At 56.1% G+C, this 11,832-nt stretch overlaps 3 protein-coding genes across 6 annotated transcripts in view; 2 read left to right on the top strand and 1 right to left on the bottom strand.

The window, feature by feature from the left end:
* NDUFS3 (NADH:ubiquinone oxidoreductase core subunit S3) overlaps positions 1 to 971 on the top strand; it is a 6,042-nt gene extending 5,071 nt beyond the window's left edge. Inside the window, exon 7 of the mRNA XM_017529198.2 lies at positions 723 to 971. Coding sequence (XP_017384687.1) covers positions 723 to 890 — 168 coding nt within the window. The 3' untranslated portion in view covers positions 891 to 971. The remainder of the gene's footprint in view (positions 1 to 722) is intronic.
* Positions 972 to 1,969: 998 nt separating this feature from the next.
* Positions 1,970 to 4,771, top strand: FAM180B (family with sequence similarity 180 member B). 3 transcript variants are annotated; one of them, XM_037738773.1, is made up of 3 exons: positions 1,970 to 2,124; positions 2,387 to 2,576; positions 3,402 to 4,771. In XM_037738773.1, the coding sequence occupies exons 2-3, from the start codon at positions 2,492 to 2,494 to the stop codon at positions 4,082 to 4,084; spliced, it is 768 nt and encodes a 255-aa protein (XP_037594701.1). In that variant the 5' UTR covers positions 1,970 to 2,124; positions 2,387 to 2,491; the 3' UTR covers positions 4,085 to 4,771. The 3 variants fall into 3 exon arrangements, with proteins under 3 accessions (XP_037594701.1, XP_017384690.1, XP_017384691.1); XM_017529202.2 differs by having other exon boundaries at positions 1,978 to 2,576; positions 3,402 to 3,472; positions 3,689 to 4,771; XM_017529201.2 differs by having other exon boundaries at positions 1,970 to 2,576.
* A 443-nt stretch (positions 4,772 to 5,214) lies between these two features.
* C1QTNF4 (C1q and TNF related 4) lies at positions 5,215 to 10,178 on the bottom strand. 2 transcript variants are annotated; one of them, XM_017529197.2, is made up of 3 exons: positions 9,440 to 10,178; positions 9,163 to 9,217; positions 5,215 to 6,382 (listed from the first exon to the last, which is right to left on the bottom strand). In XM_017529197.2, exon 3 carries the CDS (start codon positions 6,375 to 6,377, stop codon positions 5,388 to 5,390), a length of 990 nt encoding a protein of 329 aa, XP_017384686.1. In that variant the 5' UTR covers positions 6,378 to 6,382; positions 9,163 to 9,217; positions 9,440 to 10,178; the 3' UTR covers positions 5,215 to 5,387. The 2 variants fall into 2 exon arrangements, with proteins under 2 accessions (XP_017384686.1, XP_017384685.1); XM_017529196.2 differs by lacking the exon at positions 9,163 to 9,217.
* Between the last annotated feature and the right edge of the window lie 1,654 nt (positions 10,179 to 11,832).

Here is an 11,832-nt window from a genome sequence, read left to right as displayed (position 1 = left end):
AGATCGTGCCATTGCACTCCAGCCTGGGCGACAAAAAAAAAAAAAAAAAAAAAAAAGAAATGCTGAGACGTGGTGCTCCAGGCCTGCTCCTTTAGTCCCCAGGCACTCCTGCTGTGATAGTGCTTTGCATGCGCCTAGTTTCCTCTTGGGCTACTTCTGGGCAGGGCTGTCTCCCTTGCTTCTCCCTTTCACCCCACTCCTGCTATCTTATCTGCCTCACCTGGTTTGCCTCTTCACTCTAGCACCTGATGATCCTTACCTTATCCATTTGACCCTCCAGTAACAAGAAAAGCCATGTCAAATGTACTGCTTTAGATCTGGACAGTGAATATGCCAAGGGCACAGGGCCTGAGGTTGTGTACCTGCCAGTTTAGGTTTACTCTTTTCAGTCACCGACTACTCCCTAATCCTAGGCAAATGCTTACCATTACCCCTTATAAGTGTTTGTGTGGGTGAGCGGAGTCAGTTCAGAGCTCATGATGTGGGAGTGGTTAGCAGGGCATGAGAGGTATCCTACATTTTGGAATCACACACTCTAGCTGGTTGGAATATGATCTGATGCGTAACAGGTGTGGATGGAGACTTAATGACAGGCTGGAACAGGAGTCAGTGATGGACACGAACTGGGCTGGGGAAATAACCCACAGCCTTGTGAAAGTAGGTTCCTTTGTAGCTATGTTAAGGACTTCCTCAGTGCTCAAGCCTGCCTTTTGTTCCTGCAGTTACGCTATGACGATGAGGTAAAGCGAGTGGTGGCAGAGCCAGTGGAGTTGGCCCAAGAGTTCCGCAAATTTGACCTGAACAGCCCCTGGGAGGCTTTCCCAGTCTATCGCCAACCCCCGGAGAGTCTCAAGCTTGAAGCCGGGGACAAGAAGCCTGAAGCCAAGTAGCTCCAGGGAAGGCGTGTGGATCCTAGAAAGCCCCTTATCTGTAATTGAGTGTCCATGTAAATAAATTCCTACTTAGACTCACCACTTCGTGTGTTTGTGTAATGGGGAGAAGTGATGATACTTTGATGGGGGACACAGGCAAGCAGGGGTGTCTCCCTGCTCCCTTAGAAAGACACTACTAAACCAGGGAGTCTTTTATGTTTTTTTGAGATGGAATCTCGCTGTCACCCAGACTGGAGTACAGTGGTGCTGTCTCGGCTCACTGCAACCTCCATCTCCCAGGCTCAAGCGATTCTCCCACCTCAGCCTCCTGAGAAGCTGGGATTACAGATGCGTGCTACCACACTCAGCTAATTTTTGTATTTTTTGCAGAGATGATGGTGTTTCACCATGTTGCCCAGGCTAGTCTCGAACCCCTGGCCTCAAGTGATTCACCAACATCAGCGTCCCAAAGTGGTGGGATTATAGGCATGAGCCACCATGCCTGGCCACATGTATTTCTGAGAGGAATTCTGGAGCTGTAATCAAAAGTTCTCATAGTCCACAGGGTTCAGGATGGGTGCGGCATGGTAGCCCATCACTCTTGATCTATAGGAATCTTCCTGGTTTTTGGCCTGAGCTGAGAAATGGTGGAGTTTTTTTTGAGACAAGGTCTTCTCTGTCACCCAGGCTATAGTGAGTACAGCAGTGTGATTAGGGCTTACTGCAGTCTAGACTGCCTGGGCTCAGGTGATCCTCCCACCTCAGCCTCCTGAGTAACTGGGACCACAGGTGTCTACCACCACACCCAGCTAATTTTTTTACTTGTAGAGATGAGATCTCACCATGTTGCCCAGACTGGTCTTGAACTGGGCTCAGCCATCCTCCTGTCTTGGCCTCCTAAAGTGCTGGAATCACAGGCATGAGCCACTGTGCTCGCCCTGAATTAAGAATGTTGTTAGGAAACAAGAGGTCCCAGGGTGGGGCAAAAACTACTCAGGAGCTGCAGATTTGTCTGTCTGCCAGGGGATAGTACTCCTTAGCCCAGCTGATTGGATCTGTTCAGCCTGTAGCAGAGTGCCTGAGAGGGGAGAGTTTGGCTCTGCCTGTGTTTAGGGCCGCCCAGCCAGCCCGCCATGCAGTTGGAAGACTGCAGCTGATGCATTTGGCAGCTGAGGGGCTCCTTGAGGCTGGGCTGGGCCAGACTGGGTGTCAGGGCTGGCCTCAGTTGCAGGATGTTTTGAGGGTGAAGACAGTAAGGTGGTCCTACTGCCTGGGCTTTCCTACCCTTTGGGAGGGCCAAGCCAGAGCTATTTGCTACCAAACACCTTTTTCCTATTAACTAAGCATACCGCCCATCTGGGCAGGAACAAGCTGAGGGCCTGACAAGCAGGGAGCCAGGTTCCTGCCAACAACCAGATTCCCCATTTCTAAAGAATGGAAAGAGCTCCTGGGAGGTGACCAAGGCCACAGCCAGCCCCTCCCTGTTGAGCACTGAAGACTGACGTGCATTACAGAGCTCTGGAGCAGCCTGCAGTGGAAAGTTGAAGCCGAGGTGTGTGGCAGGCAGATGAGGGAGCAGAGAGCTGCTGAACAGAGAGACTCAGAGGACGTGGTGAAGCATGGCTGTGACCCTGCAGTTCCTGGCTTGCCTGGTGGTAGCCATTTGTCTCCTCTCTGTTGTGTCTACAACCCAGCACCATGCAGGTACCAGGGCTTCAGGGTGGGTGGAGAGGAGCCAAAGAAGGCTGCCAGCTGACAGCAGTTAACAGTTGGGGAGGCTAGTTGGGCATAGGAAGTGTGGGCATGGTAGGTACCAGGCTGATGTGTGCTGTGGTGGGTGATAGTGTGGGCCCCACCCCCAGAACTGAAAAGGTACAGGTGACACCTAGGGAGAGAGCCCTAAGTGCTCTTAATGCTGGCCCTGGGCTCATTCCCGCTGATGCCCAAAGCAGAGTCTTTTGACCTGCCTGGGCTTGGAACAAACATTGCAAGGGTGAGGCAACATCCCAAGGTGTGGGCTGGAGGGAGTTGCCACAGACATCCTCCCCTGCCCTGTCCTCGCTGCCTCACAAGGATCTACCGCTGAGGAGGAACAGGGAAAGAGTAGGCTCTTCCCAAAGAGGTCCTTGTCCTTGGGAGAGTAACTGGCACTGTTTTAGGTGACTCTGCCCTCAGATGATTATAGGGAGGGGAGGAGGGTGGGGAAGGGTCTTGTAACCCGTTGGCCTGGAGCTCTTTACCAAGGGCATTGTGCAAGTTAAGGGAGGAGTCCTGGGCATTTGCCAACATGGTAACTGGGCTTGGGATGATGCTTTTGAGATCACAAGACCTATGCTTGGGAGGGTGAATGTCAATGTGCATGTGTGTGCATGAGAGGGAGGGGAAAAGGGGGCATGGGATGGCATTCCTGCCCTTTTGTAGCATGATGAACTGCTCAGGACCCCTACCAGGCAGCAGAGGGGCACTTCTGGGAGGTTGGGTGTTCACGGTGTAGCATGGCAGGGGCCTGACTCCTCTCTGCTGCCCCAGGGCAGCCCATGGACAGCACCAGCGTGGGAGGTGGCCTGCAGGAGCCAGAGGCCCCGGAAGTGATGTTTGAGGTCTTTCCTCCCAGCCTGGGACATGGGGGTGGGCATGTCCAGAGGTCCCTAAGCTCAGGGTTGGGAAGGGGGATGTCTCAGGGTGGGTCTGCTAGGGTTGGGGGGACAAGCCAGCATGGGTCCTACTGCCTGCTTCTGCCCCCTCCCCCTGCCCACTCTTGCTCCCTGCCCTGCTCCCCAGGCCACAGCCTACCCCTTACATGGCTCCCCTTGCAGCTGCTCTGGGCTGGGCTGGAGCTCGATGTCATGGGGCAGCTGCATATCCAGGACGAGGAACTAGCCTCCACACACCCAGGCCGCCGACTCAGGCTCCTCCTGCAGCACCACGTGCCCAGTGACTTGGAGGGCGCTGAGCAGCGGCTGCAGCAGCTCCAGGACCTGCGAAAGGGGCCTCCTCTTAGCACTTGGGACTTTGAACATCTGCTCCTCACCGCCCTGTCCTGCATCTACCGGCTCCACGCAGCTAGTGAGGCTGAGGAACGGGGCCGCTGGGCCCAAGTCTTCACTCTCCTGGCACAGGAAACACTCTGGGACCTGTGCAAGGGTTTCTGCCCCCAGGACCAGCCCCCTTCCCTGGGTCCCTGGGCCTCCGTCCTTGACCCCTTCCCCTGACCCTCCCCTTTTGCTCTTTCACCTGCCATTACCCCCACCCCCTTCCCCTCAACTCCCCAGGCAGACCCATCTTGGGCAGGGGCTTCTGTCTGGCACCTAGTTCTTTTCACTGTGTTCAGATCTCTGGGCTTGGCTTGCGACATCCCCTCCCTGCTTACCCTGACCAGATCTTGTTTCTTGGATCTTGAGAGGCTAAGAACCCAGGCTTTGGGTTCCAAGGAGTAGGCACAGAGCTAAGGGCATGACAGGCAGGCAGGGGTGTGTGGACATCAGGAGTCAGGTTTGAGAAGTGTGTTCAAGAGATGCTGAAAGGGAAGCTGTCCCAAGTAAGGCCAGGTCAGATCCTCCAACTGCTACCCTGGCAGTCTGTGACGGTCCTGTGGAATTCACAGGAATCCTCTAGGTGCTGAGCATCCCCTTTTAAGCACAACCAAGGATCTGGGGTCCCCGAGCCTCCAAGTTCCCATCTGGGTTGGGAGAATAGATTAGACTTGAGCTCTGTCTGTTGGAGGAGTGGAGGGAAGCAGGCGGAGGGAGGCAGTATCTCAACAAGTGTCGAGTGAACACCTCAGAGGAGGGAGTAAGGCTGGGAGAAGACCAAGGAGAGACAAGCGGAGGTGGGCTGGAGCAGGTGCGGCCCTGATTCTGTGTTGCTCTTCTCATTAAATGTTCTGTTTCGGCCTCCCAGAGCCTGTGTCATTCTATGTCGGAGTAAGCTGTCCCCTGCTCTGGGCAAATCACTCGCCCCATCCAGGGAAGGCAAGAGTCAGGACAAGGAGGTATCAACTCCTCATCCCATTCCCACACCCTGCTAGGAGGAGGAATACACTGTTTCCTTGAATTCCATGCCCCCAGTGGGCCAATGGGGTGCTGTCCCTTGTCACAGAAAGGCATCAGCGGGGTACTAAGGTTGAGGTCATCGGTCAGTGAGGAGTCAGAGGGCTGGACAAGGCAAGGATAGGAAAGGGCGGCCCCAACGAGCTAAACGAACGTGGTTTCACCAAATTCCCACCTTCTCGCTCTCCCAGGGTCTGAAGGGACCCTGTGCTCCAACCTTCAACCCTCTCCCCGGGCCTGTGGGCCCCTGGTAGTCAGCGCCTGCCCACCCATCCCCGGAGAAGGCATCGTAGTCAAGACAGCGCAGGGGCCTGGGCTGTCGGGCGCCGCGCGGGCCCGCTTTCTTCTTTATTGTCAGAGTTCAGGCGCGCCCAGCAGCTGTCGCGCTCGCGCGGGGCGTTCGGGCCGCGGACCCGGCTCGGCATGCACCCCCCTGGCCCTCCCGGGCTCCTCTCCGGCCCGGGGCTCACAGCAGCTCCCGGGCCGCGAGGCCTGGCGGATCGGCGGGGTCGAGGTCGGGGTACACCAGGAAGCCAGAGAAGGTGATGTACTTGCCGTGGTTGCTGTAGGCGCCGTAGCCGTCGTGGTCGTGGCTGAGCAGCCAGACGGCGTCGCCACGCCGCAGGGCCAGCATCACGCTCTGACTCTGCATCTCGCGGCGCCGCGACGCGCCGTCGTCGTAAATCATGGCCTGCACCTCATCGCGGTTCTTCATCAGCTTCACCGACAGGGTCTTGCGCGGCAGCTTGCCCAGCGTGAAGGAGAAGAAGTAGGCGCCGGGCAGTCGGCAACGGAACACGCCAGCCGCCACGTCGAAGTCGCCGCCGATGTTGACCAGCTCGGTGTCGAAGGCCAGCGGCTGGTGCCGCGGTCCGGGACTCGCGTCCGAGCCCACCAGGCTGCGCGTGCGCGCCGCCGAGAAGGCCGAGCGTGGCTCGGGGGGCGCGGGCGGTCCGCGCGCAGGCGCGTCGGCGTCGGCGTCGGCGTAAACCAGGTAGCCGCTGAAGGTGGCGCCGGGCGCGCCCAGCGCGTACTGCGGGGCACCGTGCAGTCGCAGCCACACCGTGTCGCCGTAGTCGAGCTGCAGCATGGCGCTCTGGCTGGCGGCGCGCCGCGCGCTGGGCCGCCGCTGCTCGTCGAAGGCCAGCGCCTGCACCTCGTCGCGGTTCCGCACCAGCATCACCGACAGGCTCTTGTGCGGGGCTTTGCCGGCCGTGAAGGAGAAGAAGTAGGCGCCGGGCACGCGGCAGCGGAACTGGCCCGTGGCCGCGTCGAAGTCGCCCCCGATGTTCACGTACACCTTGTCGAAGGTCACTGCCATCTCCGACGTGCCCTCCAAGGGGGTGGTGCGTGCCGCGGAGAAGGCAGAGCGCAGCTCAGAGGAGCCCGGGCCGGGGGCCGGGCCCAAGGCCCAGCAGGCCACCGGGCCCAGCAGGCCCAGCAGTAGCGGCAGCATGGCGCCTGGGAGGGAGATGGAGGGGCGAGAGAGGAGGGTTGGCAGGGGCCGCCTCCAAAAGCTCGGCTTTCCACCGGGAGAAGAGGGTTCTCTTCCCAGCCCTGCCCTTGACTCACAAGTAGGTCTCAATTTTCCTACATCCTTGGACTAGCTCAGTGCTTCTCAAACTCTAGCGAGTCTCACTGTCACCTGGCGGGCTTATTCAAACATACATAGTTGGCCCCCATCCCCACAGTTCATTCAGTAGGTCTGGGATGGGCCTGAGAATTTCCATCTCTTTGTGGTTTTTGTTGTTGCTGTTGTTTTTGTTTTGTTTTTGAGACGAGTTTCGCTCTTGTCACCCAGGCTGGAGTGCAGTGGTGCGATCTCGGCTCACTGCAACCTCCGCCTCCCAAGTTCAAGTGATTCTCCTGCCTCAGCCTCCTGAGTAGCGAGAATTTGCGTTTCTGGGTGATGCTGATGCTGCTGGTCCAGGGACCACGTGCTGAGAGCTAGTAGATTAGGCTAGGAGTCTCCAAACAGCTGTGGGTGTGTGCATACCCACAAAATGAAACCCCTTTCTTAAGTGAAAGCTTCCACACATACCACAGACCAGCAGAAACAGTCTGGTTGAAGAGGCCTACAGCCCTGTCTGCTGGGCTCACCCCTACGCCTCCCATTTGACACCCAAGGGCCCTGGTAACCGGATGGTTCATGGGGGTCTCTGAGATCCCCTCAGCTCCAGTTGGCTGCATTTTCCTGTGGTTATTTTATGGTCCTTGATCTGCCACTCACGCAGACACAGACTCTCTGGGTTGACGCTCTGCATGACCGTTACTGTTTAAACCCCATCTGAGCAGGAAAGGAAATCGCTGTTCCCTGACCCCTTTCCTGGCCTCACCAGGGGCCCTTCCTGCATAGAGGAGGCCAGAACAGTTGGGCTTTGAGGTAGCTTCCTCCCCTAGTCATGAAGTCAGAGTAAAAGAGAAGGTGACTCCTTTCTCTGCGCTTGGAGGCTGGTTAGGAAGTAGTGGTGAGCAAGGGGCTACTGGGGATGGAGAGGGAGAGCAACAATTACCGCAGGGCTTTGGCAAGGCAGTGAAGTCAGCAGCTTTGTTCCTTGGGAGTGTTGGATTAGAGAGGACAGACAGCCAGATCTGAGCTTGGGTCCTGGCTCTACCACTGACACTGTGAAACCTTGGTCAGGTTCCCTAACGTCTGGACATGGCTTCCTCTGTAAATGGGGAGGAGACATCATACACAGGCTTGCTGCAGGGGTGCTCTGAGATAGGTGTGAACATGGTTGGTCAACGGCAGTGCTGATGTGTGCCAATGCTTCTGTTGGTTTCCCTGAGAAAAGTGATCTGGTCCAGTTCTTGACATAAGGGTTTTTAGGGACTCAGTCACTCCTACCACTGAGAGCTTGGTGAAGGCACTGCTTAACTCAGAGGAGTCACTCTCTGATGGTGGAATTCCATCTGCTTCCTACTAGGGCATGTGCTTTGGGGCTTGAACAAAACAGGAAAGAAATGAACTGCAGATATCCTGGGATATGGGCTTCTGTAGCAAATACCCTGGAAATATGTATAGCTCTGCGTCTCTTAGAGACAGCAGGGCCCTGCTGAGAAGGGTTGCCAGGTGTGGATGTGCAGAACATGCTAACTGGAATCTAGCTCACACTCCACATGTTACAGCAGCACCTGGGGGAAAGTGTGCCGCCTTCTCATTCTCATAATAAAGACCCCAAATTGCCAGCCCAGCTGAATGCTGTCTCTTTCCAGAAGAGGTGCTTTTTCCGATTCTCACAAAGGTGTCCTATGGGTTAGTGATACCCTTGGTGAGGACAGGGAGAAGGGAAGGGGCCATCCACGGTGGTGAAGATAGCACCTTACAAGTGTCCAGTGCATTCCCTTTTACACAGTTGTTTTAGACACATGGTCTCTGGGAACCTGCAAGACAGGTGGCCGCTCTCCCATTTTATAGATGAGAAAGCTGAGGCCCAAGAAGGGAAAGCATTTTGGCCCAAGGTCACCTATGGAGCACTGAGAGAAGCCTTGAACTGAGGTTTTTTTTAACTCAAATTCAGTATGCCTTCCTCTCTGTCACTCTTCCTTCCTAGACACAGGTATGTCCAGCCAATTTGTCCTTTGCCTCAATTTACCTTTTTGCAAAACTAGGAGAGGAGATCAGGGGAATGAGTCTTGGGATCCAGGGTGAAGGAGACAGAAAGAAAGCAAAACCAAACAAAAACAACCAAGCAAACACACATTCTCTAGTATTTTGTCTTCTGGGAGCATGGGGAACAGCTCAGCTTTTCCTGACACTGCTGCTTTCCTAGTGGGTCATGTTCCAGAAGCAGCTGACCGTCCTATGCCTAGCAACCTCCCAGCCAAAGTTGGTGTACCCCACCAGTGCCAAGGGTCTTCCTGTGTGCCCAGTACCCAGCCTTCGTTTCACCCACACTGCCCATTTCCCAGATCCCTGCGTCCTCGTCCTTCCCTGAACCCCCTTCCCTGAACAGGTCAGAGGTGGGAGGGTGTCAGGTGGGTGTCATAGCCCCAGGGAAGGGAATAGCTGTTCCTGGCTCTGTCCAGGTGGGGCTCAAAATAGTCATCTTCAAAGAGAAAAACTAGGACACAGAGCTGGGCAGACCCAGAGCCCCGGAGGCAAGGCGGGAGGTGCAGCGATGTCAGGTTGAGGGGATCACAGAGCTTCCCGATGTGCCCCGCTGCCCCACCCCCACTGCCCCACCACTCACCAGTTAACCCTTCCCTCAAGCCCTGCCAGAGCCCCCTCCCCAACCTACCTTGAAAGCCCCTCAGCCTTCCAAGAAGTCCCACTTTCACAGAAGCCAATTAATCCTTATTTAAAAAAACAAAAACCAGAAAGGGGTACCCCAATCCCTCTCACCAGACCTTCCCTCCATCCATCCCTTCAGAGTGAAAGCCCTTGTGCCTGTTTCAGGAAAAGGCTCCCAGGTCCTCCTTTGAAGGAAAAAGGACCCAATTTCCCCGCGCCTCTCCAGCCCCCGCTTCCCGTAAAGGGGGACCCTCGGCTCCCCGCCTCCCCTGAGCTGCCCTCACCTGGCTGGGGGCGGCGGTCGGGTCGGGTTCGGTCCAAGCCCGCGATCCGGCTCCGGGCTGCGGGCTGCGGGCGCCGGGCTGCGCACTGACCGCCCGCGCTGCGGCGGGGGCGGCGGGGGTTCGGGCTGCTTCTCCCCGCCCTGAGGCCGCCGCGGACAGGGTTCTGGGGTCCCGGCCCGGGCGTGGGGAGGCGTGAGGGAAAGGGAAGGTCAGCCAAAGAGGGAGCCGAGCGAGTGGAGAGGCGGGAGGAGAGGCAGGAGAGAGGTAGAAGGGGGAAGAGGAGGGGGGAGAGGGAGAGGGAGGGGCGAGCCGCAGGGCCTAGGGGCTCCGCACGGAGCCTGCGCCGAGCTCTGGACCCTTCCTCATCTGTGACCTCCTTAGAGCTTCGTCCTCTGGGTCTAGAGAGCAGGCATCATTAATCCCGCAGATGGGGAAACTGAGGCTCAGAAGGGGAAACTGAGGCCAGAGGTAGCGGCTAACACGGGGTGGCCCAGAGCACTCTACAGTCCAGCTTCCTTCCTGGTATGGGGAGAGAGGGCTAGAGCTGGACTCAGAGGCTGGACTAGCCTTTGGACTGCAAGGACAGTAGAAGGTGAGATTTTGGCTGGGACAAAATGATGTCCAAGCTGAGTGGCCTTGGGGGAGGGGTCTGAAGGAAGAGGAGGATAGATGGGTCAATGTTGCCAGTAAAGGAAGAGTGGAAAATAACTAGTTTCCTCTTCTCACCTCCAAATCGGAAAATGCCCACCGTCTGTTTGGAAGGAGGAAAGAAGGCAGTCTGCAGGCATTGGAGGGGCAGCCTGGGTCCCTCGGGGAGAGGGTCAGTAAGGAGGAGAGTCCTTGGGGCAGAATGGAATTTTCTGCTGAGAAGGTTGCTTCTCCAAGAAGGGACAGGGTTGAGAAGGGCAATGGGTGGGCAAGAAGGGTCTCTGGAGAGGCAAAGTGATACCCTGCCTAGCTGAGGCTAGGCTAGCAGGAGTCCAGCAGGGCACCCAGGCTGGGAACAGTGTTCTTCCCACCAGACGCACTACTGCTGGCCTCCACTCTGGGCTTCGAGCCCGTGGGGTGGGGGCTCAGATTCCCTTTCTCTAGGCTGCTGATCTCTCCCATGATGGCTGTAGAGGTGATGACAACTGCCTGGCACTCAGTAGATATTGACTGAGTGGATGACTTTCGAAGAGCTCTACTCTTAGCAGCAGCCAGAAGCTGGTGCCCTCTGCCTGGCTGACTCTGGAGCCATGGGCTCGAATCCTGTTTCTGCTGCAGGTCTGCTCTGTGGTCCCTGAGAGGCCTGGACCCCTGTTAACCCCCCTGTCCTCTGGAGCTTTCCTTTGGAACTCTCAAAGTTCACCCAACCCCAGTTAGTCTATTTGTCTCTAGGAAGATGTTGGTAGTGGTGATTGGCTTCGCTTCAGGGATGTTAGGTGAATGATGGAGTGAATTAATGAATATGTGCCTGAATAGAAAGGAATGAATGGAGGAGTTTCAGGCTAGATAATGAGGGTATTTGGTGACAGAGGGTAAATCAACTGTCTAGCACTTGTCAGATCACAACTGTCTCCCTTCACCAGCTTGAAAAGCTTGGGCCACAGGACTATGGGGAGGACAAGAGGCAGGGTAGGGGTGGGATGAACCACACAGGGATGTGGAAGGAGAGCTGGGGGAGGCCGGAAGCCAACCTATGGCAGCCACAACCCTTCTTAGGGCTATGGGCCTCTTCTGGATCATAAGAGTGGGGCTGCTCTCCTGAGGGTGTGATTCCAGTGGAGGGAGGGGAGAGGAGAAGATATATTAGAGGATAATGAAATCCCAGTTGAGGTTTGGCTCAGGCTAGCAGCCATTTGACACTCCCTGGATCCGCAAAAGAGTTCTCACCAGAGAAGTCAGGGTTGAGGTAGAGATAGGTGGCTGGGGCAGATGACATCAGGATTTGCATCAGGGGGCTGGGATAGGGAGGAAGCCACTGGGAAAGGGATATAGAGAAAGATGATGCCATGAGCTGGTGGGTGTAAGGCAGATGGATAGACCCCAGAATGGGAGTTAGGAAGAGGTGGCAGCAGGATCCAGAGAAGAGCCTTAGGCCGGTTGTAGCTCCTGCTCCCTCCTCTCATTTTACAGCCACAACAATTTTATTTGAGACAGGGTCTTGTTGTGTCACCCAGGCTGGAGTGCAGTGGTGTGATCTTGGCTCACTGTAGCTTTGACCTCATGGGCTCAAGTGATCCTCCCACCTCAGCCTCCCAAGTAGCTGGGACTACAGGTGCAGCCCACCATGTCCGTTGTTTTTTTATTGTTAGAGACCGGGTCTCACTCTGTTGCCCAGGCTGGTCTTAAATAACAATTTTTTTTTCTGTGTTATACATTTTATATTTGTCTTTTTATGTACATTATTT

Source organism: Cebus imitator, unplaced genomic scaffold (assembly GCF_001604975.1).
Source record: "Cebus imitator isolate Cc_AM_T3 unplaced genomic scaffold, Cebus_imitator-1.0 Scaffold58, whole genome shotgun sequence".
Classification (NCBI taxonomy): Eukaryota; Metazoa; Chordata; class Mammalia; order Primates; family Cebidae; genus Cebus; species Cebus imitator.
The sequence above is the reverse complement of the archived record's forward strand: the minus strand, read 5'-3'. Positions and strand labels throughout refer to the sequence as shown.